General features: G+C 33.2%; 3 protein-coding genes across 3 annotated transcripts; all 3 read left to right on the plus strand.

Moving 5' to 3' along the window:
- Positions 1-568: 568 nt before the first annotated feature.
- LOC115980805 (protein PLANT CADMIUM RESISTANCE 3-like) lies at positions 569-2,088 on the plus strand. Its single transcript, XM_031103016.1, has 4 exons — positions 569-758; positions 1,049-1,120; positions 1,214-1,426; positions 2,006-2,088. The coding sequence occupies exons 1-4, from the start codon at positions 569-571 to the stop codon at positions 2,086-2,088; spliced, it is 558 nt and encodes a 185-aa protein (XP_030958876.1).
- A 15,291-nt stretch (positions 2,089-17,379) lies between these two features.
- Positions 17,380-22,705, plus strand: LOC115981553 (dynein light chain 1, cytoplasmic-like). The gene is made up of 2 exons (XM_031103770.1): positions 17,380-17,994; positions 22,369-22,705. The coding sequence occupies exons 1-2, from the start codon at positions 17,761-17,763 to the stop codon at positions 22,525-22,527; spliced, it is 393 nt and encodes a 130-aa protein (XP_030959630.1). The 5' UTR covers positions 17,380-17,760; the 3' UTR covers positions 22,528-22,705.
- Positions 22,706-23,315: 610 nt separating this feature from the next.
- Positions 23,316-25,888, plus strand: LOC115981552 (F-box protein SKIP28-like). The gene is made up of 2 exons (XM_031103769.1): positions 23,316-24,019; positions 25,126-25,888. The coding sequence occupies exons 1-2, from the start codon at positions 23,609-23,611 to the stop codon at positions 25,723-25,725; spliced, it is 1,011 nt and encodes a 336-aa protein (XP_030959629.1). The 5' UTR covers positions 23,316-23,608; the 3' UTR covers positions 25,726-25,888.
- The last annotated feature ends 1,518 nt before the right edge of the window (positions 25,889-27,406 follow it).

Consider the following 27,406-nt stretch of genomic DNA (forward strand, 5'->3'; position numbering starts at 1 on the left):
TTTAGTTGGAACTCATCCATTATGGAGGGTCCATCCGTCTTCCTACCCCTCCGTCCAGGATACGATCTGTTCTACCGATTGTTTCTCAATACGCCAAACTGTCCCTTTCCTTATCACCGTCTGTTTTGATTGGCTTTAGTTGAACGGATCCGTCTACTTTAAATTTTATCCCCTTCAAAAATAAAAAATAAAGTAGTCTACGTGGAGATCTCATACAAGGGTGGACATAGTCCCTAGCTCTACGATTATTCTCACATTAATTAATCCTCAACTGCCCTGTCCCTGTGTACAATATAATATGGTTCTCTGAACTTTTCTTCGTGATTCAAAAGTAAAAAAAAAGCAGTGTTTCAGCAATGGCTGCGCTTGACTTTTAAAACATGAACATTCTGTAGTCACCATTTCTTAAATCCTTACTCATACGAAAAAAACGAATCCCAGCATTTCCTCCACCACTAACCACCATTATATATATATACCCCTATCCAAGTATCGCCTCCTCATAATTCTTTCAGCCTTTAAACCCTCTTTGTTCAAATCAATACGCAGTCCCAATTACTAACTCATCATGTATTCATCAAACCCAAGTTCAACAGAGCAATACTCCCATGCGCCGCCACCATTTGCTCAGGCCACCGTGACTGGTGTTCCAATGAACTCGACAAGCCAATACCACGAGAATTCCCAGCAAGCTTCATTTCAAGCTCCAGTCCCTTGGTCCTCTGGCCTCTATGACTGCTGCCATGATGTCTCAAATTGTAAGATATAGCTTAACACTTTGGCGTGACACCCTATAAGACATCAGTGAAACACTGAACACTAACACTTTTTACAATTTTTTTTTCCATAACATGACACAGTCGTTATATAATAAAAATATGTCAACGATAAATCTAAATGAAAGTGATATTAGTCCCAACAAAACAACTCATATCAATAATTGTAAGAACAAAAGTTCTGAAAAATATTACTATATAAGAGACGCTCTCATTATTCATATACTTTTACTAAACTTAAATGCTACAATTTTGCTCGGTATTTTTCACAGGTTGCCTGACATGCTGGTGCCCATGCATTACCTTTGGTCGAATTGCAGATATTGTTGATAAAGGATCAAAAAGTAAGTATACAGTGAATATATATCAATTGGACGGTGATGGTTTTTGGTGGTGTTTGATTTTTAAGATGTGTGGCATGGTGATTTGTGTTGCAGCTACTGGATTTAGTGAAGTAGTTTACGCACTAATTGCCAATTTGATTGGTTGTGGATGCTTGTACTCGTACCCCTATCGCACAAAAATCAGGCAGCAGTACATGTTAGAGGAGAGGCCTTGTGGGGATTGCTTGGTTCATTTCTGCTGCGAGCCATGTGCCTTATGCCAAGAGTATCGTGAGCTTGAAGCCCGCGGATTCGACATGACCATAGGTTGAAAAAAACACACTTCTCTTCTCCTCCTCTTTTCTCTTCTCTTTTCTTTTTTGTTTACAAGTAATTGAAAAAAAAAAAAGTTCCTTGCAAATCTTGGACCTATGATAAGTTGTAGGTAGAAATATATAACATCAAAGAAGAAAAATTACAATATGTTATAAGGTTTGATTATATTTTCAAAACGTAGTTTCTAAATAAGTTTCACACTCTTTTATATTGATTATTGACCCAAATGACAAATATAGTCATGCATAAAAATACAAAGGTCGTATTGCTAGTAAGTAAATTGAAAATGGTTTTATTCCTATTGTGGATGAGTGAATTAATTTACCACATTATTAATATTTTAAAAAAACACTCACACACTTAGACTGGTTTTGTAATAAAAACAAGTGTGGATATACCTATAAAAAATAAGATCAAAAAATGTATACCTATGAATAATATAAAATGAAATAAAGTCCAAAAAATAATAATAATAACTGGTTGTATAATATATCTTCTAGGGTTACTCTCGAGGGTGAGTTTTGACTTTTTTTTTTTTTTTTTTTTGGGGGGGGGTGGGAAATTGTTTAGGCTGGAAAGGAAATGTGGAGCAACGAACTGGTGGAGCGATGGCTACAACAGCTCCAGTGTTCCAAGGAAGCATGAATCGCTAGAATATTGATCAAACATCGATCTATGATCTTATTGTTGATTGGCCTATTAATAATTAAGAAGATTCATAAGATTTGTGTCTTCGAGTCATGATTGCAATAAAAGACTACTGTTGTATCTGTTAAGAGCTCCATTTTTTCGTTCGCTAGTGTTGTCCGTTTGTTTTGTGGCACGTGCCACCATATGTAATAAAGATAGATGAGGGTGTGTGCTTCATATGTAACAAAAGATAGATGAAGGTGCGCTTCATTTTTTGTTCGCATACTTAAAGTTTTTCATTTCATTTCTTCGGTCCCTTTAGAATCCACTTAAAGTTCTATTTAGAATCTGTTTATTTTGCTGAAATTGAAAACTTTTTGTTGAAAGTATTATAGATAAAGGTAAAAGTTAGTTGAAATAGTATAGTGAGACTTATGAATAATACCAAAAAGTGCAGTGAGACCCATAAATAATAGCAAAAATAAACTGAATAATATAATAAGTTGGCAAAAATAATTTTTGCCAAACGGACGCTTATTTTGTTGAAACTGAAAACCTTTTGCTGAAAGTACTATAAATAAAAGTAAAAATTAGCTAAAGTAGTATAATGAGACCCATAAATAGTATCAAAAAGTGTAGTGAGACTGATAAATAATAACAAAAATAAACTGAATAAATAAATAAATAGACAAAAATAATAATTGTCAAACGTGCGCTTCATTTTACAACTATTTCCAGTACTGGTCTTTCCGTCCACTTTCATAAGTACGCTACCATTAAGAGTTTAAAAAATCAAGCCTTGGCAATTGCACCTTAGGCCATTTTTTCAAATTAAAAAAAGTCTTTAAAATATATATATAGTTTTTTTTTAAATTAATCCAAAAAATATTATTTGAACTTAACTCTTACATATAAAAACATGTTTCTGCTCTCTCCTGAACCAAATTCATTATCTCTTAACTTCCTCTATTTCTTTTGGCCTGTTTGGCATTAATTGGCTTTTTTGTTTGAGGTTTGTCGCTTCAAATTGCAAGAGTCTTTTCAAAACAATGGGAGTTGTCAACTTTGAATCCTAACTCACTCAGATCACACCTTCGATCGTAGGGCAAGAAGTTCAAAACTTGACTTACAGAAGGAAGCACATTATATTCTAATATTAGTAAAGGCGTCTTATATAGTATATCTAAACACGGGCATTTTCTTGCTCTTGAGCACTTTATTTTTCAATATGGACATTTATGCTTTACTGACAGATTATATGGGGCCTAATCTGATAGTTAAAAGTGTCCAATAAGCCAAATTTAGCAGTTCCACTATCAGTAATACATGGAAAAATTGAGGTATTACTTCTTTCTTTTCTTTCCTTTTTTTTTTAATACAAAATATCATTTTATGTATAATTTTTTAAAACCTTGATTTTTTTTTCCCCTAAATACAACTATACTTCAGCCAGCTTTCTATAAAATGTCTAATAAATTGATATCAAATGGACTAAAACTTGTCATTCTCTCTCTCCATTACTTCATATTGGTGAAGATCTCAAACCAAAATACGAGATAATTCTGTTAATTTTGCTAATGTGGATGTGACTTGAACTTTTAATATGGTTGATTCTACTTAGGCCAAGTATGTCATATAATTGGGATTGCAAATTAGCAAATTGTATGTGACATGCTCCTATATAATGAAATCAATTAATACAAGCATTTGGCTTTTTTAACTTCTTATTTTTTACATTATTTTTTAAAGTTCGATTTTTTTTCATATCATCATTTTAATAATATTTTTTAATTTTGTTTTAAGAGTTAGTCAGGATTCATCATCTTTTTGGATAAAGCAACACAACATTAAACAAATTATGAATTAATTTAGATTTTATATTCCCTAAGCAAATATTTAATAAAATAAAAACTTTTTTTTAAATTCTTTAATTTGAATTTTTGTATATTATGTTAATAATTATTAATTAAATTTTTATTAAATATAAATATTTGTTGTCAAAAAATTTTTTTTTTTTTTTGGTGCAATACTGCGTAGATGAGCTACTGCCTACTAGTTATATAATAAAAAATAAAATTTTGTCCTACATGTCACGTGAATGATATGTAGGTCAGCGTAAATGTTCACATCATACAAGATATTTTGCTCGTGTTATCTTTAGAATAATTAACATAATTTATTTCAAGTAAAAATTTATTACAAAAATTTCAAGAAATATAATACTACTCTAGTCAAAATTCTATTACAACGTTTCAAGCAAGTAGCCGAAACCTTGATTTGTCAACTGGTCTTGGGTTTGGCGTCCATTCAAACTTCTAATTTCAACAACATTTTAAGTCCCAATTTGCTTCTTTGTCCAAAATAAAGAATTTTAATAAAAAAAATGATCCCGTGTGGCTTAATTACGAGAAGTTTTGCAGGGCTGGGTAAGCAGTATATCTTGAAATCAACTGAAATGTTTTCAGTTTCCTCCAAAATACCCATAGTTTTCTTTTCATCTTCCATCAAAAGTACCAATTTTCAAGTTATTTGAATTTTTTATTTTTTTTATTTTCAAACGGACCTGGAACCTTCAGTTTAGTTGGCCAGATTTGGCATTACATCCACTTCTCTTTCATTTTCTTTATATATATATTTTGTTGGAACAGGCATCCATTCAAATGACTTATTCTTAATTGAACCAACATTTTTTAAATCCCTTCTAGATAGTTCTAAATGGTTGTTGTCATAGGGGACCTTATGCATTGGGGGGTCAGGGACTCAGGGCCCCTCCAAAATTTTTTAAAATCTCTCTAATTATAAGAAAAACTAGCCCACAAGCATTTTGATTTAAAAGCTGGCCCCCTACAAGATTAAAAGATTGCCCCCCACTTCAACATGTCTCTCATAAAATTCTACCCACCCCAAATCCCAACTGTGCAATCATAAAAATTAACTCATTTTGTCTTCTCTATTCTTCTCTAAAGCATGAAAGGCACATTCATATCTTTTTAGTTTTTAGTTATTCAATTTTTTTTGAAAAGATAAAACTGAGATGTAGTACATTAGATTGTCTTATTAAATTCACATGTATTGAATTTAATTGTCGTTAAAAATAATAACATTGTTTGTATTTTATTGGTCATGCTAAACATGCTTTTGAATTAAATTGAAGAACGTAGGTTCCAGTTAGCTCAACTGGTAAAGTCTCTGATGGTTGTATAAGAGATCTGGGGTTCAATCCCCGCTTACACCAAAAACTGATTGGTGTCTTGGTCTGATGATAAAAAGCAATCATCAGGAGCGGACGCCATAGGTTAAAACTCTCTCAAAAAAAAAAAAAGAATTAAATTGCAGAACTTAATATATTACACTTATATTATTATACTTAAGTTTTGTACTTTCTCAAAACTATTACAATATCCCCTTCCATTTTACAACCACTGAAAAGACTCTCCTCATCACCTTGTGCTCTCTCTTCAATTTCTCTTCATTAATTCTTCCATCAGATGCTCTCACATGATCACATTTTCATTAGTTTCTTCCTCATCCTTAACAAAGAGTTTTCCTATTTAAAGCTAAGCAAATATTGAGAGACACCAACTTCTTCTTCTTCTTCAGCAGTTTTGTTTGTATACTTATATTTGATTTATATGAATGTTAGTTTTTCAAAAGAATAGAAGAAACTCAAGAAAAAAAAGACTTAAGATGCTCAATTAGTTGACTAGCTTGTTAGAACTTTGATTTTTGAGTGCTAATTAGAATTACGCTGATAAAAAAATTCTAACAATAATCTTGTGTTATAGATATACTGAACTTTGAGTTTTTCATTGAAAAATCAATATGATAGTTTTACCTTGACTCTCCCAAGCAAAAATTACTTGCTACCCCCCCCTAGTTGTTGATGTAACTCTTTTATTTATTGGGTCTTCGGTTATACGACAACTCTTTATATAAGATTAGAAAATAATGAGCAATTTATAGTCAAGAAATATTGGGTCCAAAAATCACATTGTTCCCTCTAAGTTATTGGGCTCTAGCCTAATTTACTTTGCCACAAGGCCCACATTTGCAAATGAGCTCATCATAAGGGAGTGCTCTTAGAAGCACTCAATTTACTCCCACAAAGTGTTTGCCTACTCATATAGAGTCATAGTCATAAATAATTCAGATCGCACACTGATCGGCATTATCTTCTTCATTAAGCCTGCTGGAGTAAAAGGATTAAAAATTTAAAACCCATAAAAAATATCGTTTATTTTGTTGGAATTAAAAATTTATTGTTAAAAATATTATAAATAAAGATAAAAATTAATTAAAATAATATAATAGAACCTATAAATAGTATTAAAATATATAGTAAAATATATAAATAATAGTAAAAATAAACTAAATAATAAAATAATTTTAAGTTTTCAACCCTCTCTAAACACGCACTCACAGAAAATCTTCCTGAAGAGTGGTAGATTCTCAAAAAATGCTCATTAATCATATCAAATGATGAACCCAACCTTCTATCCTGTCGAAGCATTAGTTGCTTCCAACAGCTCATGCAATAATCACCTCTTTTTTTGAAGTTAATGATAATGATGTACTAAAAGTTGATTTAGTAAATTTTAAAAAAACAATTATGGAAAAAAAAATAAAACAACAATATTTTTTTTACTGCTTTTAATATTTCTTAATTACCAATAAAATTATGTCAAAAAATTTTTTAAATAATTTATTAACAATTGCTTGAAAAGCACCTCTTAATTGGAATCCTCCTAATTTTTAGTCCAAACCAACAATACATATATAGATATGAGGCATATAGACATCTAAGACAGTCACCTACGACCTCCAATTAAAAGAAAGCCTCCTCTTATATTACATTTTGATTAAGACTTATTTGACCTTTTACCTAGATTTCTTTTATTAAAAAAAAAAAATAATAAGGCTCATATTATTAGCTAATAGAATGCATTGTATATTAAAAAGGCACTCGCTGTAATTCAAAACACAAAAACCTAGTCTGTACTTTTTATTAAAAAACAATAGATAAAGAGTTTATAGACACTAGCCATTATCACGTGAACCCATTTGTGACTTTATGTAAATTTTTTTATATGTTAATTAGTTTGATTTTTCCCAACTCCATTGGTACCGATTTTTTTTAATATTTCAAGTAATTTATTTAATTTGTATTGTTTAAGTACATTTTCATTAGTTATCTTTTAAAAATTATAATCTATTCAGTTATATGAAAAATAAATGTTTTATTTGTGCAAGTTTAAAGTATAAAGTAACCATATCATTTAGAAAAGTTGTAATCTTACTTTTGATAAATTAGATCTATTGGTCTATACTTTAAATTTCATTTTAGTTAAATTATAAATTTCTATTATAAATTGTGTTTCATTTATTTATAAATATTTTTTAAAATGATAAATGACTACTAGAAAATATACATCTAGATATGAAGACTTTTTAAAAAAATAAAAGAAGAAAATGTTAGAGACATATTTTATGTAATGGGCTAATCTTTTAACAAAATGTACTTTACTTGTAATTGGGTAGATCTAGGATGGGTTTAGAACTTCAAGAAACATATTGTTCAAGTCAAATGTTAAAGTCATGAAGATCTGACTAAGAAACAAATGAAGAAAAGTTGTTCATTAAATCTCGACAGCAATCTCAACAAAAAGACTTCTATCAAGGTTTATAGTCGAAGCTTGACAGAAGCTCGACAAAAGCTGTTTCTGTCGAGACTTACGAAATCAGAACTTCCAGATCTGATTTTCGGCCTAAGCTGAAATATTTGTATAGGGTTTCTTTTCTCACAACCCTAGACATATATAGTGTTTATTTTAAAAGGTCGTCGTGCATGCAATTGAGTGCCCTAGTTCATTATTCTATCTGAAAAACTACTGCGTCTTTACACCAAAGGTTTTATGACCAAGGAGCTTCCTGATCTTCATCATTGATGAACTGAAGAACTTTGTAGCCAACAACCTCTTCAAGTTGTTAGAGTTAGTCATGTATTGGAATTCGTGCACATTGGTTAGTCACATACTGGGATTTGTGCATCAAGAAAAAGATTACCGCTACAATACAAATCCAATTAGGTATTGAGGTAAGGGTTCAACTATAAATTGATATTTCGGGATAGGCCAAAGGATTTGGTAAGATTCCTTATACTTGTAACTACTTGTGATTGATAATAGTAGATTCTTGGGAGTGGTAACTTTAAAATCATCTGATGGGGTTTTGCATCAGTGGCTTTCTCCATTCGTAAATAAATCACCTGTGTCAAATTTATTTTTCGTTGCATTTAGTATAATTGGTGATTTATTTGTGCTACTATGCTATTGCATGAAATTTGATCTAATTAATTAACTTTGGTAATTAATTAATTAATTGCAATTGATCAATTCATTTTAACCCAATAGAAAAAATAAATTAAATAAAAAAAAAAAGAATATCAAAAGGAATCTATAGATAAATTCGTTATTAACATTAAACAAGACTCAACAAAAAAATTGGGTGAAAAAATAATAAATGAACAAGAAATCCATTAAAAAGATTTAGAAGATAATAATGAAAATGGTCTTAATTAAATAAATATTATTTAATTAATATTTAAATAAAATAAAAAGGCCCACTTAAAGTTTTCGCCTAAAACAGCTAAAACCCAAAATTGATTGAGCCTGCCCTGGTAAGAGGAGGTAGGAGAACAAGTTTTGAAAGGCATTCATGCGCACATCTACTCATGGGCGGCGCTAGGTAGAGTTCAGGGGGTTCAAATGAAACCCCTGAGTTGGAATGTATTTTTATATTATATAATATTTTTTATATTTTATTTTTGATTTGTCTTCCTAAAATGAAAATTTGAACACCCTAAAAAAAGCCCAACAACAAAAGTAAAAATTTGTTCAACTTAATCCTCAAAAAAAGTCTATTTAGATCTTAAGTACACATTTGTTTAGTTTACAATGTAAATCTTACATTGATAGTACAATGTAAATATATAATTGTTCTAAACTAATAGATAATTTTTTTTAGATAAATTCAACTTATGGCGTTCGCTCCTAATGATAGTTCTTTATCATCAAACTAAGACACCAATCGGTTTTTGGTGTAACCGGGAATTGAACCCCAGATCTCTTAGGTTTGTAGCTCAACGGAGAAGACGATGGTTGGCTGGGTGTGGGTGATTTTGGGTTTGTGTTGGGTCTATAGCTTAACGGAGAAGATGATGGTTGGGTGTGGGTGATTTTGGGTTTGTGTTGGGTCTGTGAGAGGATTCTAGGAAGGAGAGAGAAAGAAATAATAAAAAATGTAAAAAGAATGAATATTTTATTGAATAAATGTGTAAAATAGATAAACTTATGTGGGTGTTTTGTAAAAGTGAATGTGTAAAATAGAAAAAGTAGGTTTTTTTCTTGAAAAATAGACAAAATTTGCATGAACTGATGCGGTTGCTCTTAGGAGTCCATCCTTCCACCAATTTGAGGGGATGGTATGTTGTCAAGTTCGTTCCCCCCACCCTTATCCACCCCCCCTCCCCCCCCTTTCCTAAAAAAATTATACAACTAATCACCAACTCCTACTTAAGAGAAAAACCTATAAATACCCACTATTAGCTAAATGGCAAATTACAACTTATCCACCTGTGATTTGGCTGAAATTTAAATTACCTATCTGTTATATAAAATTTGACATTTTACCCACCTAAGATTTGACTGAAATTTAAGTTGCCTACCTGTGATTTGAAATCCCATGATGCTAATGTTCAGCTAGATTATTTTTTATCTTATTTGATCTTGTATTTTTATGTTTTTGGGTTTTTAGACGGGAGAAACATAAAAGTAAAGCAAAATCACATATATAACCATGTTTTTAACATAAATGAATTAAAGAAATCTAACTGAACTAACCTCGAGTGGGTAAGATGTCAAATTTCAAATCACAAATATGCAACTTAAATTTCGGCGAAACCACAGGTGGCTAAATTGTAATTTGCCCTGACTAAATATAAAGTTATGCTTTTCTCTATACCTCATTAATTTACAATTCTTCTCCAAAATTCTTTCCACTAATTTAACTTGTAGATTGCCTCTCTTCCAATCAACCCCACCAATTTATTCAAAGAGGTTGTTCAGTTTTTGTAAGTTCAAATCTGGTTAATTTCCACTCGCTTGTAACACTGTTTTGTTGGAATCCTTTGTTTGGTTCTCCTTTATTTTTATTTTTTTATGAATAAAAGACATTATTGAAGAAGAAAAAAAAAATCAGCCTTTTTTACAATTACATCTACAACATTGTTCAGTTGGAATCCTTGTTTTAGTTCTCCTTTATAAAACTTACCTCTACATTCAAAGAAGTAAATTATGTTGCCGATTTCATATTTTTATTCTTTTGCTTAAAAAACCAAAGATTCTTTTGGATTGAGCCTCTTATAAGGGACATGATGGACGCCAAGTGTTGTTCATTTTATTATCATTTTGAGACCCAAAAAAATAAAAGCAAAACCCCACATATCATAAGAAGAGGAAATGAAATAGATAGGTGGGAGCCATTGGACTATCAATGGTCAATGTCCAAATGAACTCACGAGGGGAATGGACTAAAGGAGGGACAAAAAGACAAAGACTCTACCGACTTTCAAAATGAGTTTCTATGGGGACCAACACCAGCTTTATCCCGCAATTGCCGTTTGTTTTGTCTCGAAACCTTAGGCCCACCTTGAGATTGAGAGAATCGGCACTAATTACATTACGAAACCTTTTGCTTTTAAAGCCTTTTCCTAACTCCGGTCCACATTATAGGATTGGTTTATAATAGCCCAAATCCATTCGTTTAATTCTAGTCAAACTTTGTTTTTAACCTTCCGATCAGGTTTCTTGATAATGTAATATACAAATAGAGTTGCGGAATATATTAAAGAATACAAAAGAATAAAGATTTAAGATAGCTTCAAAAGTTTGACAGTGGAAAGTTGAAACTAGACATTCTAGAATCTAGACTGGATTTGGTTTGACAGAAGTGTTTTTTTTTTTTTTTTTTTCATCCTAATGCTACAGGAATAACATTTTTTACAGGAAATTTTAGAATTATTGAGTTGGCATGTTTTGATTCTAATCTTACCTACCACTGATACTACATTATTATTATTATTATTATTATTATTATGAACAAAGAACAAGGCCTTACACATGTGATCATTGACCTATTTTTGAGAAATTCATAACTGGAATTAGGCAACTCCTAAATCCACAAGTATGACTCAATCCAGGACTCTTAGTGTGCATACGCGCTTCCCAGCATTCACGTCTATGTTTTCAACATTTTTTTTTTTTTTAAGTCGTGATTGTTGACTTTGGGGTGTGAATAGTGTACACACAGTAACTTTTTCAGCAACTTTTTAGTAACTTTTCAGTCACAGGACCCACAAACCTCGCTTTTCAACAATTTTTTCATTAAAAATAGATCTCACGGTACTATTCACACATTTAAAAATTATTTTGCTACAATATTTTTCAGTTTTCAATTTTCAACTGCATCCAAACGGACCCTTACTAACGCATCATGCTTCCAAGGAGCTACGTTAACAATTTGTCACAAATGTAAAATTTATTATGACTCTAAACATATTGTAAGTGTGTGCCGCAATCTATATTATATATATACAAATTGTTTTTTTTTTTTTTTGGCTAGGAAAATATACAAATTGTTAATCCACATAAAATATTTATTTACTATACATATATCAATAAATAAAAGTCAAATATGAAAAATAATAGGAAAGACTGAATTATATATATATATATATATATAATGGTACGGAAAGTATGAACTTTCAAAAAGTGAAATCATTAGTCCTCCAGTTTTCTTTTTCTTTTTCTTTATTTTCTTGGGTCTATGTTTTCATTTTCAATTCACCGGTTCCTAAAGTCTGGATTGTTGACATGGATTTTTAAATGCCTCTATCAGAGATTCAGAGTATATAAACACACACATGTATATGTATATTTGCTTAATGGTTTTTCTTTCTGACTTTTTAACTTAGGGTGACAAAATGTCATTGAAAATTTGAACAAAATTGTTTCTAAAAACCGATAGATTTGTAACTAAAACATCCAATCTATAATGTGTTTAAGAGGTTATTAAAGAAGGAAATTGATAATATTGTGAATCTAGAAAGGATGGAATAAAATGAAAGTGGATAAAGATGTTTTTATTTTCTTAATTTGGATATATATGATTAAAAAAGTATGAAAAAAAATACACAAATCATCATTTGACTTTATATATATATATATATATATATAAAGCGGAGACTACTCTAACCATGGCAAAGAAGCCATCATTCATTCCCTTGTCTAAGGTACCTTGCTAAAGAAAATCTTTCATATGTGTCGGACACATGAGATACTGTCTCCCTCTCTGAATTAGGAGACAATACCCCTTCAGTCCAGGTCTTCCAACCATGTGCACCTGAGATCAAACTTAGTCCATCAAACAATGGTGACAACCAGGCTTTAGAGCAAGGATACTAACCCAAGCCATGTGGAGTGGGATCGAAATTGGAAATATAGTTCAATCAATCGTGGGGAAAATGAAAAAGCCTTAAATTGGAAGAAGATCCACGCACCCCCCCCCCCACCCAAAAAAAAAAAGAAGATCACAAGATGCTTCTTTGAGAAACCTTGTTGGATTAGTCGAGCACCTATCAGCATTTAATGCTCCCAACTACCAAGAAAAGCATGAATTAAATATTATTTGACATAAAGAGGAGACTTGTTGAATATATTATTAGTAATAGCAACGTATTATAACTTATACCATGTGGTGTATGCTAGAGTGGATGCGGAAGGGGAAGTATAGAATAGGAACATCGAGAACACGAGGGTTACGTGATTCAGCTTTGTCGGCTTACATCCACGGAGGAATCCCTTAAAGGCTACATCTTTATTGTGTAAGAGTGTAGTACAATAACATGTGTTACAATGAACCATAACATGAGTATATATAGGCAACTAAACCCTAGATTACTAGTACAAGTAAGAGTGGGCTTGGGCCTATTACATTGGGCTAATATGTCTAATATATATCTCTAATACCCTCCCTCAAACTCAAGGCGGAAGCTCGATGAAGGCTCGAGGTTGGATAAGCATGAGAAGATCACTTGGAGATGCCTTGAAGAAACCACAATGAAGAATGTGCCAATTGACCAATTTCAAAGTTTCAAATGAAGAAACGGAGTCCAAAATTGGAATCTACATGAAAAACTGAGCAAGATAGGCCATTTCGGAAAATTTAACTTTTGGTTAAAGGTCAACGCAAAAGTCAAAGTCAATAGATCCTTGTCAAAGTCAATGGTCAGTGCTCACGAGTCAGATCCGGGCGGTCCGGGTCGAGTCGATCTGGGTCAACGGTCAGCTAGGTGACGTGGTGCTGACGAGACGACACTGCTAACATGGCTAGCTAACGTGTCTAGGGTTGATGTGGCTCTTTGCTGATGTCATGGATGACAGCATCACAGATTTCAACGCGTGGGTGTTCCATTGGCACGTGAAGGAGAAGCTAGAAACCCAGGTGGCGCGTGGAGGCGCGTGCAAAAGCGGTTGAAAGCCATATTTCTCCTGTAGGCAGATCGGTGTTCAACATGGCTGATAGGACGGCGCATGTGACCAATGGATGAGCTACACATGAGGAAATCATAGCGATGCGTGGGAAGGATCCTGAAACGCAGGCGGCGTGTGTTGGCGTGTGTGAACCTGATAGACGGCCAGACTTCTCGGGTTTTGCAGATTGCCGAGCAATGAGGCCGACATGGCGGCATGTGTGGCTATGATCTAACTGGGTCTCGAGATTTTTTTAACGGCGTGTGGGGACGTTCCGGAGCTGTTAGTGGCGCATGTTGGCGCGTGAGCTTGCTGTCGAGGGCCAAGTTTTTGGGTTTTTGCCGCGGGAGGTCGTGGAGCACGTCTATGGTGTTGGTTTCATCAGGTGAAGCAGGGATTTGCACAGATTTGAAGAGTTAAGTCACGGCTTTGCTTGAGTTTATGGATCTTGGACACAGCACTAAGCCACGTTGGCTATGAGATGCCGTGGAGTCTAGATCCAGCAGAGAAGCATTTGTGACTTCTGATGGTGGTGTGCACGTGATATTCTTCTTTACTTGCTAGAGATGTTTTGTTTGATGCCAAGAACGAAGTTTGGCTCTGATACCATGTTGAATATATTATTAGTAATAGCAACGTATTATAACTTATACCATGTTATGTATGCTAGAGTGGATGCGGAAGGGGAAGCATAGAATAGGAACATCGAGAACACGAGGGTTACGTAGTTCAGCCTTGTCGGCCTACATCCACGAAGGAATCCCTTAAGGGCTATATCTTTATTGTGTAAGAGTGTAGTACAATAACCTGTGTTACAATGAGCCATAACATGAGTATATATATAGGCGACTAAACCCTAGACTACTAATACAAGTAGGAGTAGGCTTGAGCCTATTACATTTGGCTAATATGTCTAATATATATCTCTAACAAGACTGATCATTGGCAATTTGGCAGGAGGAGCATTTCAGCCTTTCCCTAGTCAGTTCAACTAACTTCAGATAAGGGGAATTGTTAGTAATCAACTTAGGGTTCTTTAAGGAATAACACCAGTAATTTTAGCTGACATGGGGAAACGAGATGGCAAAGAAGCCATCATTCATTTTACAAACACTGGCCTTTACCCTCCTATAAATTAATACCCCATGGATCCTATCAGGTAAGAGGTTGAATAACCAGTATTCTCTCAACTACGTACTACAAAAACTTCACACAAACACACCATTTATGTTATTTGTCCATCTCTAATTTAAGCTTTCCATTAAATAGGGAATAATGGAAATCAAAGGGGACCGTGTAGCAGCCAATCAATGCTTCATAAAATAATTTTGAGTTATAATCAAGTTAGGGTTTTTATTCAACATTCAACGCAATAATTATAACCAGCACGCATTATTGACATGATGGTCACTTCATAAGTACAAGTTATTGTTGGATTGGGGGGCAAAGACCAAGATTCAAATTTCTAAGAGAGAATTTCGAACACATATATAATTAAATTATATTAGAGTAGGATTTCTATCTCAAATAATGAGAAGGAAAAAAAAAAGTAATTATTATAAGATGCAAAACTATTTATTAAAGATGAGAAAAGATGATTGAACAAAAACATATATAACAATGTAATAGAACACAACACTTACATTAAAATTGTTATTATAAAACTATTATTAAAAATAGTTTGCATGACAATCAAATAGGGTATTTACTTTATGCAACCACAATTTTTAGGATCCAATTTTCATTATATAGCGTATAACATTTTTTTTGGTACATTTTATCTATTGGAGGGTAAAAACTAAATAGACATTTGAGAAAAATTCATTAATTCAGCCCAATTTAAACAAAATGCATATAAGAGGGGAAAAATGGAACCTGGATCTCATTTCACCATTTCATTGTCTTAAAAATAAAAAGTAAATTACTTTTCAGATCTTAAATTTTAGATATATTTTATTTAAATCTTAAACTTTTAAAATATTTTATTTAAGCTTCAATGTTTTTTAAAATGTTAATTTAAACCTTTAAATATCAATTTGTAAAAGTATCAAGGTTGCCCGACTTTTTAGAATTGCTTGAGGGGCAGAATTTGTAAACAAATGCAACGAATGATGAGGTGAAGTACTCTCATATCAATCAAATTGCTCCTTGACCTAATGAAAGGAGCAAAGATATACTCTCATTTAATTACAACTTACAAGAAGATAGAACAATAAATAATATTAGTACCACACGTACTATAAATGCTACATACACAAACTATTTTATAACTATAAGGGCTCAATTTCACTTCTAAGCCCAAAAGATAATAGGATCTAAGCTCAAAGAGTCCAATACAATAAATTTGTAGAGAATGGTTTAGAAAAGTAGGCTCTAATGAGTTGAATAACAATTATAGTGAATTTAAATGACAAGAAAACAAAGATAAATTGGTTTTATCCAAAGAAAATTGTCCTCAGCACGGTTCGAGGAAATTAGTTCTAGTATATATTTCTTTTGAATTTGATTACAAGTTCAATTCTTGTTGCTACAATGTTTTTCTCTCAATTCTTTGATCCCTCTCATTCAGGGGCTTCTTTCTCTCTTATACTCTCCCCTTCGTTCCATCTCCACCCTCCACGTGTAGATCAAGTCACTGGCTTTGATCCTTATCCCATCAGCACCTTCTTGAAGTCTCTAGAAGTAGCTGTAAGACTGAAAATCACTGTTCAGGTATCATTTCTACATTAATGTGGCCAAAGAGATAACTACAAAGCATTTAATACGGTGGTAGCAGTCTTTCCTCAGATATTTTTTATCTTTCTCATGTCTCGTTACTTCCTGGTACTTATTCTTAACAGTAGAATTGCCCGAAACGTTACTCTTAATGGCATGTCAACCCTTCTAACCTCTACACCGTTACAGTTGAGGAGGAATTTGTCCTCGGACCACCTTCCTGAACTCTTATAACTAGTCACTTTCCACTATTTACTAGCCCACACTTCTACATCAACGTTCCATTGTCCTCGAACAGGGCTAATGGCCCAATATATATTTCTGGGCCTATCTTCCCTATAATAACATTTTCACAAATTATTGATGTGGTAAATTATTACTGGTTATCATCTAGGCCTATTACTAATATTACATTTTTACTTACCAATAACTATTTATTATATGAGTAGTTTTGAACATTTTCCTACTTTTATACTTACTTTTTTCTTGAAAAACTATAATTGATTATATAATACTTCACATGAACCCAAATTTTTTTTTTTTTTAACAACCCACAATCCATCATGTATGACAGTTTTGACAATGTATACGAAAGTATGTGATAATAAGATAATGGAAAAAAGTTAACTGATACTTTAACGACATTTTTTAGTGAACTAATTTAAGATAGTTTTTATAGAAAAAAAATAAAGCAATTAAATATTTTGACAATTTTTTTTATTTTTTATAAAAGTAGTATAAAAAAATTTTAAAATAATTTATTAACCATTAAGTCCATTACATGATCTCAGTCGTTAACCATTGCAAAAGAGAACGACAGTTAAATGGCAATAGGATTATTGCAACAGAGAATGACTGAAAACCTAAAAGGAAAGGACACATGAGGCTGTTAAACAGTTAAAGCCACGCAAGGTTCTCCGCTAGTACTACTTTAAACTTTACCATATTTATTATTAGTGCTTTTGGACCTTCCTCTGGGACTTGGTCGGCCGTTTCCCAATAATCAAAGTAAACACTAATTTGTCCCCTCTGCCCTCCCTAGTCTCTATGCCTTTAGCCCCAACCACCTCGTCCATGACTCCATACGCAACAAAATAAACAAAAACAACGGCACCAACAAACGCATCAAAAGAAAAAGAAAAGAAAAAGATAAAGAATAAAGAGCAAAAAAAAAACCCAACAAACATATAAACATTACGTTCGAGACCTTTGTTTCCTTTCCTTCCTTTCCTTTTCCAGTCTCACTCTTTCTTTTTCCTCTGCACATTTACTTTTCTTTCAAACAAATGGAACACTAAAACACAGTAGTAGTGGGAGAGATTAAGTGTGGGAGTGATGAGAGAGTGAAGAAGAAGAAGAAGCAGTGAGTGAGTGAGAAAAGAGAAAGAAGAAATGGAGGGATCAGCAGAGGAAGAGCTGGAGAGGAGGAGCAAGTTCCTCAGCAGTTTGATACAGAAGAAGAAAGCGATAGAGCAAGAAGATCAGCATGACTATCTCAACGTTCGCGTTAGAGCCTCTGACATGCCACTTGCTTTGCAAAACCGTGCCTTTCGTTGCGCACGTGACCACCTCGACTCCATGCCTTCCAAGCTCGACAGTAAACGCCTTGCTCTCGCGCTTAAGAAGGTCAAAATTTTGGTTATTCTTTTTCTTTTATTCTTCTTGGTTTTGCTTTTTTTTTTTTTTTTTTTTTCCCTTTTTTTTTTAAAGATCTTTGAGTTGGGTTTGTTTGGATACTTGTTTATTGGAGTGATCGGAGTAATGGGTAGTGAATCAAATTTAGTGTGGTGCATTTGGTCCTGCTTGGTCTTTGCTAGTCTTGGACTCGAGCTGAATGTGTTTGCCTTTTCTTTTTTCTATTTTTTCTTTCTGGGTTCTGCTTTTTGTTTTGTACTTATAGGATAATTTAATTTTGATTGTTAATTGGTGCGTTTTAGAGCAAAGGGTGTTGAATAGATATAGTATAGAGGTGGTCCAATGAATTATTTGTCTTGGTTTGAGCTGAAAAGGGTATTTTCTTTTATTCGTTTTGGTTCTGTTTTTTCTGGTGTTTATATGTGGTCTAATAGGGTTACTGGATTTATATTTGTTTTTTATTTTTATATTTTGCCTGTTTGGACTAGGCAGATTGAATGAATCTATGTGAAGGTGTAATTGCTTAGTAGCTTTAGAGTGTTTCTGTTTCTGTCTTTCCTGGTGATGATCTTTATCTTGTCAGTCTGTTTATCTGGATTGTTATTTTAAATATTTTTAGTGAGGATCTCAAATAACTTTGTGTAGGGATGGTCCAAATGGTCAGTTGTGTTAGCTTGAGCTTAAAATCTTCTCTCTGACTCTCTTTAAATTCTTTTCTGGTCATTATATTGAGAATAAACTTAATTGATTTTTCCTTTATTTGAAATCACTAGAATTGAAGTGTTCCAAATGTTTGGTACCGTCAAATTGAGCTGGTGGCTTTTTCAATTGCAATCTTCACTCTGAGATTCCAAATTTTAATTTACTGTAATTTGTATGTATTAAGTGAAGTAACTTACACTTGGTCCAACTGTTTAGTTGGATTAAGCTGAAAATATATAAGAATTCTCTCACACTCTAATGCTTTTTTATTTTGTCTTGAATAAATTTATTTGGTATCACCATTTAAATTTAGACAAGCGCAGCAATTGAGCAACTTGTATACCGATCCAATTGCTTGGTTATTTCAGATTAAGCTACAAAACACATACACACTCACACACACATGCAGTTTTCTACTATAACCTTTCTTGTTATGAACTTCATTTGTTAGTTTGAGATCAAATGCTTTATTTGGATGACTACATTTCAAATTCAGAGTAAACCACAATACAAGTGGTCCCTTAGGTTCATTGTGTCAGCTTAAACTGAATTTAATCCTAATTCATCAAGAGGGTGTATATTGAGTTGGGTTTCTTACTTGGAGTCTAGTTCTATATTGTATGGTTTTTGGATGGAGAATACAAATGCATGAAAATACAGATATCATGACATGGTTTTTAAATTAGCTATTGACCTGGTTGGTTCCAAGTTGGTCGTGTTTGAGAGCATAAGCTTGATCCAGCCTCTTAAATTCTAATCTTTTTTCTTTTTCTTTTTTTTCTTTTTGAGAAAATTCTTATATGTAACTAATTAGGCTGTATTGGTTACCCGAAAATGAACTGTCTGGCAAAATGTTCTGTTTGCTTCTAATTTAGACATTCTGTATAAGATGGTCAACATTATAGTTTTGTTTATGTCAAAAAGGCAATCGAATTTGTTCATATCAAGAAGGGAACAAGAGAGAGGGGATGTGCTGCCATAGATGGCAAAAGAGAAGTTATAAAGTTGCTTTCTTTTTATAAAGGTAGTCATAGCTAAGGTTTAGTGCTTAAGAGTCAAAGCAAAAATATGAAAAAGAAGCATCAAGGCTTGGTTTGAGTATCTTAATATAGTGGTATCAATTTAGCATTACAATACATGGTTCTAGTTCGTAGTGCTGAAAGAGAAGATTACTGACGCAGTGATGCTGGCATGTAGTTAGGCCTTGTGCTAGTAAAATTTTCTAAAGTTGTAATTAGATCATGATGTGAGAGGCAATCCTAATCATTTGTGAAGCCAACATGATATTCACAAATAAGAGGAGGAGATCTAAGGTTGGGTTCACAAATGAGGGGACTAAGGTTACTTCTTTTATTTGAGAAAAAAATATTCACTACTAGATTAAGAATAGATCCTACATGATAGAAAATTCTAATTCTAGAGAGGTGTTTCTCTTTTTGCAAATAGTAAGATGGAGGGATAAAACTCTGGAAACAAACCCCAAAGAGGCGGTAGAATGTCATCCAGCCATTAGGCCACTGGCCCTAATTTTAAGGATATGTAATGTTTTGATTTATACCATTTCAGTATGTTTTTCTGTCTTCTAATGGTGAGACTCCAAGATTTTTCTCATCTTTTTTTTTTCTTCTTCAAATTTCAGCCACATCCAGACATTATTTTTACACCATTAACCCTTAAGAATCATATCCTATAAAACCATAACCATCAATTTTCATAAGAAATCTTCAAAAATATCAAAACTGCCATTATCAGTATTATTCATGGATACTCTCCACAGCCCCCTGCATACCACCTTTTTGGTTCTCAGTTTTCTTTTCTTTTCTTTTCTTATTTTTGGACCTGAAACCCTCCATTATCCTTAAACTAGTCTTCTTAGTTATATTTAGCTGCTGTTTTTTATTCCTATATTGATTGTAGCAGAATGTTAATCCTTGAATTAAAGGTCCATCCTCCAACAGATTTGCCACTTACGATTGTGTTGGCTTGGACTTGCCATTATTCTGCCTCTAGATTGAGATTCATGAAAAATTATAGCCTCTAGCAATTCTTTCAATATAATTCTTTTCTTCTGGTTTTCTTATTCTCTGTGGTTTCTTTTCCATTCTTCTTGACAATATATGTTTCTTCTTCTCCTTCTTTTTTTTGGTTGGGAAAATATGTTATTGAATGCAACCATTTTCTTCCTCACGCTATCAAATCCCTTTGTCAGATTTTTTTCTATTGAAGTTTTTCTGCTACAATCACATTCCTGTTCCTTTCTCTCTCCCCCTCTTTCCTCACGTTCATCGTAAAAGTCATCATTACATTTTCTATATTTACTTGTCAAGTGTTAAATTGCCATTTTTTTGTCAATTTTATTTTTAGGTGAAGATTGAATTCAAACAAGATGTGTGGTGAAACACAAAATTGCCAAAAATTCAAGTATAGTCAACCGGTTGGTTGTCATAGTGCATCACTAGTGCTTGGCTCATGAATGGTAAAGGTTGCATCATCTAGAGTTTGTGAAATCAAAAACAGTTTTGAAATGAGAAACAATTTCAGCTAATTGATAGTTTCTAGGTTTAAACTTCTTTTGCATTTATATAATGATATCTACTAAAACAATCAACTGTATGAAATACACTAACAATTTTTACCTTTTTTTTCCCCTTTTTTTAATAATCTGTCTTGCTGTGCATGAACATTAAATAGCTGAAATTATTAGGCTTGGTGATATTAGAGTATAATATAATACATATACAACAAGCTAACCTTAACATGGATCCTAGCTTAGTAGGTAATTGAGAATTATGGTACAAGTAGCAATTATAAGAACCTTGTAATTCACCTTATCAAAAAAAAAAAATGATAACTTTTTGATTCGTAAAAATTGTAATTTTAAGTGATCTGCCATCAAGCTAATTGGTTGATGATTTTACATTTTTTTTTCGTAGAAGGGTGATCTGTATTTATAAATAAATAATAAATAATAAATAATAATAAAAATTAAAAAAAAAGGGTTTCATAGATGATGTTTGAGCTTCCTTTTCTTTTTTATGGTACTGCTTTTCAAGATGACCTTAATTGGAGAAGCAAGAGCATTTGATGTCTTGATTTAAAAGAGATAGGCTGTCTGATATGCATATGGAACTGGTCTTCAATTGTGTTTTAATCCTTGCTATATAAAGCCATTGAAATGACAAGGGCATTGCAAACAACACTTGATATTAGCCCAAACATTGAGAAAGCTAGATTGCAATCAAATTAATTTTATGAGTCTGACCTATCATCATGGAATACATGGAGATAATAATGATGATTGGTATATGATCATAGAACCAAACATTGATATTTCTGGTGATGTGAGCGGAACAAGATTTGATTTTAAACCTCTATACAGCAGCTTCTATGGCAGAGTGGTGTTGAAAAGAAGGAATAGAGAGAGAGAGAGAGAGAGAGTTCTCTAGTCTAGACCCAATACTTTGATTCACTTCCTTGAATGTGCTTTTTGTGAATATATGAAATTTCATGGATTCATTATGGCCACTGGAAAATTGCTGCCAGTTCTCCCTATTTTTCCAGAAAAGTTCTAAGACCATTTACTGTTAAGGCTTCATATTGCCTTTTTTCTTCTTTTAATTTTATTATGCAGAAAGCTTCTGATTAAGTTTTTTTACGTGACAGGAATTTGATTCATCATATGGTCCAGCTTGGCACTGCATTGTGGGAACTAGCTTTGGCTCATATGTCACACACTCCATAGGGGGCTTCTTGTATTTTTCAATTGACAAGGTTTACATCCTTCTATTCAAGACTGCTGTTGAGCCTTTAGAACAGTCTTAACAATTGAGTTGTATCCACTGTGTTTTATGAAATTAAATATTTCCACGCTCAACTTGAATGTAAAATTATAGACTGCGATATACAGAAACATTTTCTATTCTGTGTTGTATTTTTTTCGTTCTATATTGGTGACTCTCCTTATACTAAGTGCATAAATGGTGCTAGTTTCTTATGATAAGCTGCACAATATTCCTATAGGTTATAGTCAATTTTGCTACATACTTTCATTCTGTAAAACATTATGCCTCACTTTTCAGATTGAGTAATTTAATTTGCGTTTCCATAAAGCTTGGACACAACTCTCTTAGTGATTGGTTACGTGTGTGTGTGTGTTAATTTCAACTTATATTTGGTGCAACTTTTGGTCGATGTCACGCCAACAAATATCTTTTTATTGGCCAAGCATTTCATCAAATATGCGGTGTTATATAGTCAGATACTCCTCAGACCCGTCAAGCTTGTGAAATATTTGATATTAATTGAAGATTAAGAAGCATCCCATCTATATATTATTCAAAAATTTAGTTGTTACTTTTTTAGAATATACTTAGTACATGAATTCATAGACTCGGTAGTGAGATAAGATGCAATTTAATAGTAGACTTGAAAAATATTAATCTAATAAAAAGTTACTGAACAGTATATCTTTGTTATGCTAGATGTGATTTGAATCTAACATGCCCTTAATCATACTTAACTACATGCTAATATTTCAAAATTTGGATTACATGTTACATTTAGTTTGTCACCATGGTAAATTCGTTCTTGAATTCAACTTTAGCAAATATTCATTTGCTTGCTAGGAAAGAAGACTCCGTCTGAAAATTCTACATACCGACTCAAAAGTCACAACTTGCACATGTGGCTTATATCATCCTAGTCTTGAAACTCTTAACTACTAAGTTTGTTGTAGTCTTTCTTATCCTTCAACCTCAAACTCTCTCCTTCTCTCTCTGCCAAGTAAAATAAAAGTTCCTTCCTTCTTCCTTTCAATTCTGATTCTGTTGCTTCCTGCAGTTTATATAACTCCTTTAAATCATTCTTATTTGAATTTCTATTGTCAATTCTCAAACCCACGGACATGGAAATTTCACATGTTGTGGAGGACAACAGAAATGAAAACATGCAGAATTCACAAACTCTACTTTCATCCAAATCCTGTGTAAGTTCCCAAAACGAGTATACACAGGAAGTAGAACCAGGGCCACCCCATGAGTCTTTGTTCCTTGTTTTGGCTTACCTTCCTTTGTTTGAGCTTCTTGCCATGAGTGAAGTTTGCATGTCATTAAGAGATACAGTGCACAATGATGTACTGCTATGGCTGAATATCATTGTTGAAAGGCCTTTAAGTTTAAGGTTGTCTGATGAGATTCTGATGAAGATCACTTCAAAAGCAAGTGGTAGGCTGAAAACTTTGGTTCTGATAAACTGTGAGAAGATTACAGATGATGGGCTTCAGCTAGTCGTAAGGAAGAACCCCCATATCAACAAGGTATGAAAACCAAAAAATTGATGTCTGATGTTTCTTTATGTTCCATCTTCAATTAATTTTGCAGTTTCAATTTTAGTTTTGGTGCTTTAATTGGATGAAGTAGTTCATATTTGGGACAGTTGATAGCCATGAATAATTTGCATTGGATTGTTAAGAGATGGCAATGGATAAGATTTGCCTGGTGGTGGGCAACTTGGGATTTCCTCTATCATAAAAGTCTGTCTAGTCTCCTCTTTCATGATACGATTGGCTCACTTGGGTACTAAATTGAGTTGTAGAGCAATATAATATATGTATGTGCTATGTATATGTTTATGGTGCGGTTCAACTCAGTTATCAATCTGGATACAAAAGTGAGCTGATCCTGCACCAGCACAACTTATTAAAAACAGTACTTCCACAGGGAAGAATAAAAAGGCTCTGTGATATGCTTTTGCCATTTAGGCTATGCATTGGCCTCTACAGCTGCCTGGACAGAGCCTTGTTCAATTGCTCCCAACAATAAACTAGATTCAATTCATAAATCAATGGAATGGGGATTTATTTGGACACAGCCCTCTGTGCACATAGTTTATGCTGCATTTTTTTTTTTAGATGAATTAGTTTATGCTATACTTGATTCCTACATTTCTGCTTATAACATCATTTGATTTACTGTATCAAGATTTTACCCCCAAAAAAAAAAAACTTTTTGTGATCAAAATTACTTTAATTGATAAATGTACCAGAATTGCAAAAGCTCTCAACCATAACATCGTTTGATTTATTATGTCAGTTTATAAGCATTCTGCCATCTTATAATGAAATTGATGCTACTTTTAGCATTTTTCACTGAAAATATGCATCCCATCAATGAATACTTTCGGGGGAAAAGTGCCTTAGATTGGATTTCCCAAATAAATAGAGAGAAAAATGGGGGGAAAAATACATGCCATATCGAAACACCCTTTAACTAGTGTGATTTGGCAGGCAGAACAGAACATTTAGATCATGGTTGTTTTGCAACAATTTAGTTTTCTTACTCATTCTTTGACGACAGTCATGTAACAAATGTATATTAGCAGACAGTTTTTAACTGCATTATTGTTTTTTGCATATGGATTCAGCTCTTCCTACCAGAATGCACTGGCTTAACCCCTGAGGGAGTCATTAGAGCTGTAAAGACATTATCCGAAAATCATCACAGTTTAAAAAGTCTAAGGATACATGGCATCTACAACATAAAGAAAGATCACCTCAACACAATTCGCTCGTATTTCCAAATGAAACTGCCTCAGCAGGAGCATCAAAGGCAGCAACCTATCCTATTTCATCACAGGAATTCCCCAGAGTTTAGAAATGAAGAAAGTAACCCTATGATCGGCATTGACGTGGATATCTGCCCAAAGTGCAACAATGTAAGTATGGTTTATGACTGTCCACGAGAGACCTGCAAGAAAAAGAGTTGCAAGGCATGCAACCTTTGCATTCCGAGGTGTGAAGAGTGTGGTGAATGCATCATAGAATCTGAAGAACTGGAAGCCACTGCGTGTGGTGACAACTTGTGCTCAAACTGCTGGTTGCAGCTTCCTAAATGTAATTTCTGTAACCAGCCATATTGCAAGCTACACATCAATCACCAACACAGGCTTTCCAGCTCTAATGGTTTCGTTTGTGATGCTTGTCATGTGAAATTTGTTGCGATGTTGGGTGCTTGCTACTGCTAATGTCGAATATTGACATGCACACTCTAGTTCTAGAATGTCATAATCAACCTCAAATCTTATTTCTCATATTAGTTCATCACTCGTATATATGTACATCTTAATGAGAATTGAAGATGCATCTCACGTAACTCTTGCTTTAATGTTACTCCACTTATTAACTTCTTATTAGATTAAAAGTTTAAAATTTTCACCAATAGATTACGTGTTTTCTATATTCTTAACATGCATGTCAAAATTTCGTATCAATTAGATGTTACTTTTTTATCAATAAACTTGTTGTATATAATTTACGATTACAAATATATATATATATATATCAAATGAGACAGTTATTGATTTTTGATAATCTTGATATTTTGCAAACATATATGATATATTAAGAATCTAATCCAACAATGGAATCGTGTGTGCATGTATATATGTAATAGAAAATTATTTTATGGTGCAACAGTAACAAATATAATATCATGTGTAATTTGAACCACCATCATTTTACATGATGTTTGCCAAGAGTTGAGTGGTTTGAACAGTAGTGATTCAACAAATGTGTTGTACCCACAACAATTGCCTCATTAAGGCCCCGATAGTACACACATCAACACCAGGTGTTAGCTTATTCATTCTCTAAGAGAGAGTAGATGCGAAGGTATGGATCGAATTCCAACCACAAGGCCTTCCATTAGTCTTTTCTCTCTCCTCTTTTTGTCTATTTTAGCATAAGATTCTACTTTTTTTATTTTACACAATCACTTTTAAAAAACACTCACATAAGATTATCTATTCTACATTCTATTTTAATTACATGATCTTTTTTCATTCTTTTATATTATTATCTTCACAGAGAGAGAGAGAATATGGTGAGAGCAAGACTTAAGAGAAAAAAAAATAATTAAATAATGAAATACAAAGTTACAATAACCATGTATATTTAATTTTTCTCTAGGTAGATATCTCTTAGATCTAGAGTTTGTTCCAATAGCCAACCATGAGACATAAGTTCCAAGTCCACGTCAACAACGCCTTGAAAACACTCATTGGAGAGAGGGCCCATGAATGAGATCTTACTTTCCTTTAAAAATAAAATAAATAAATAAATAAATAAGAAAAGCCTTGAGACGGAAGATTCTATCTGCTATCTGGAAATGGAAGTTGTCTCCCCCCAATTGGATTGCCACTTGAGTCTAGAGCTAATTGGTTCTCCTTGAAATGCGTTAAGGCACAACAATTAACATATCTATAATATATATACATATATTGTGTGAGAATGAGAAGCCAAGGACAGGGATGAATGAGAGGAGGTAAATGCCAGAATAATACACCTCGGAAAGTAATGTCAACGAATCCTCAGTACAAATATGACAACTCAACCATAGGCCCAAGGAGACTAGAATACCCGAGGACCCTGGGGATACTGACACGTCCTCGGAAGGGCTAAAGCCCAACTACAAAGACCATCGGGCATGAACCAAGGAAAAGAAGGAAAGTTTGTCATCAAGCTAGAAAAGGAAGAGTGTAGATAATGCATCCATCACCTCTGCATTCAATGCTTTGTACTCATTTAGCTGGTCACATTAATGAAGGAATGACTCTTGAACAGTGTCATCACAACTCACAGTCTAGTAGAGAAACCTTATAGTAAGACCCTAATGAGACAAGTATCAAGGAAAATGAACCCTAGCCC

The sequence above is a fragment of the Quercus lobata genome, chromosome 3, assembly GCF_001633185.2.
Source record: "Quercus lobata isolate SW786 chromosome 3, ValleyOak3.0 Primary Assembly, whole genome shotgun sequence".
NCBI classification, from domain to species: domain Eukaryota; kingdom Viridiplantae; phylum Streptophyta; class Magnoliopsida; order Fagales; family Fagaceae; genus Quercus; species Quercus lobata.

Coding starts and splice junctions, on each gene's coding strand:
- LOC115981553 (XM_031103770.1), top strand. CDS start 17,761: ATGGAGGGATCAGCAGAGGAAGAGCTGGAGAGGAGGAGCAAGTTCCTC. Junction 17,995..22,368: donor TTGCTCTCGCGCTTAAGAAG/GTCAAAATTTTG, acceptor TTTACGTGACAG/GAATTTGATTCATCATATGG.
- LOC115981552 (XM_031103769.1), top strand. CDS start 23,609: ATGGAAATTTCACATGTTGTGGAGGACAACAGAAATGAAAACATGCAG. Junction 24,020..25,125: donor AGAACCCCCATATCAACAAG/GTATGAAAACCA, acceptor ATATGGATTCAG/CTCTTCCTACCAGAATGCAC.
- LOC115980805 (XM_031103016.1), top strand. CDS start 569: ATGTATTCATCAAACCCAAGTTCAACAGAGCAATACTCCCATGCGCCG. Junction 1,121..1,213: donor TGTTGATAAAGGATCAAAAA/GTAAGTATACAG, acceptor TTTGTGTTGCAG/CTACTGGATTTAGTGAAGTA. Junction 1,427..2,005: donor CGGATTCGACATGACCATAG/GTTGAAAAAAAC, acceptor GAAATTGTTTAG/GCTGGAAAGGAAATGTGGAG.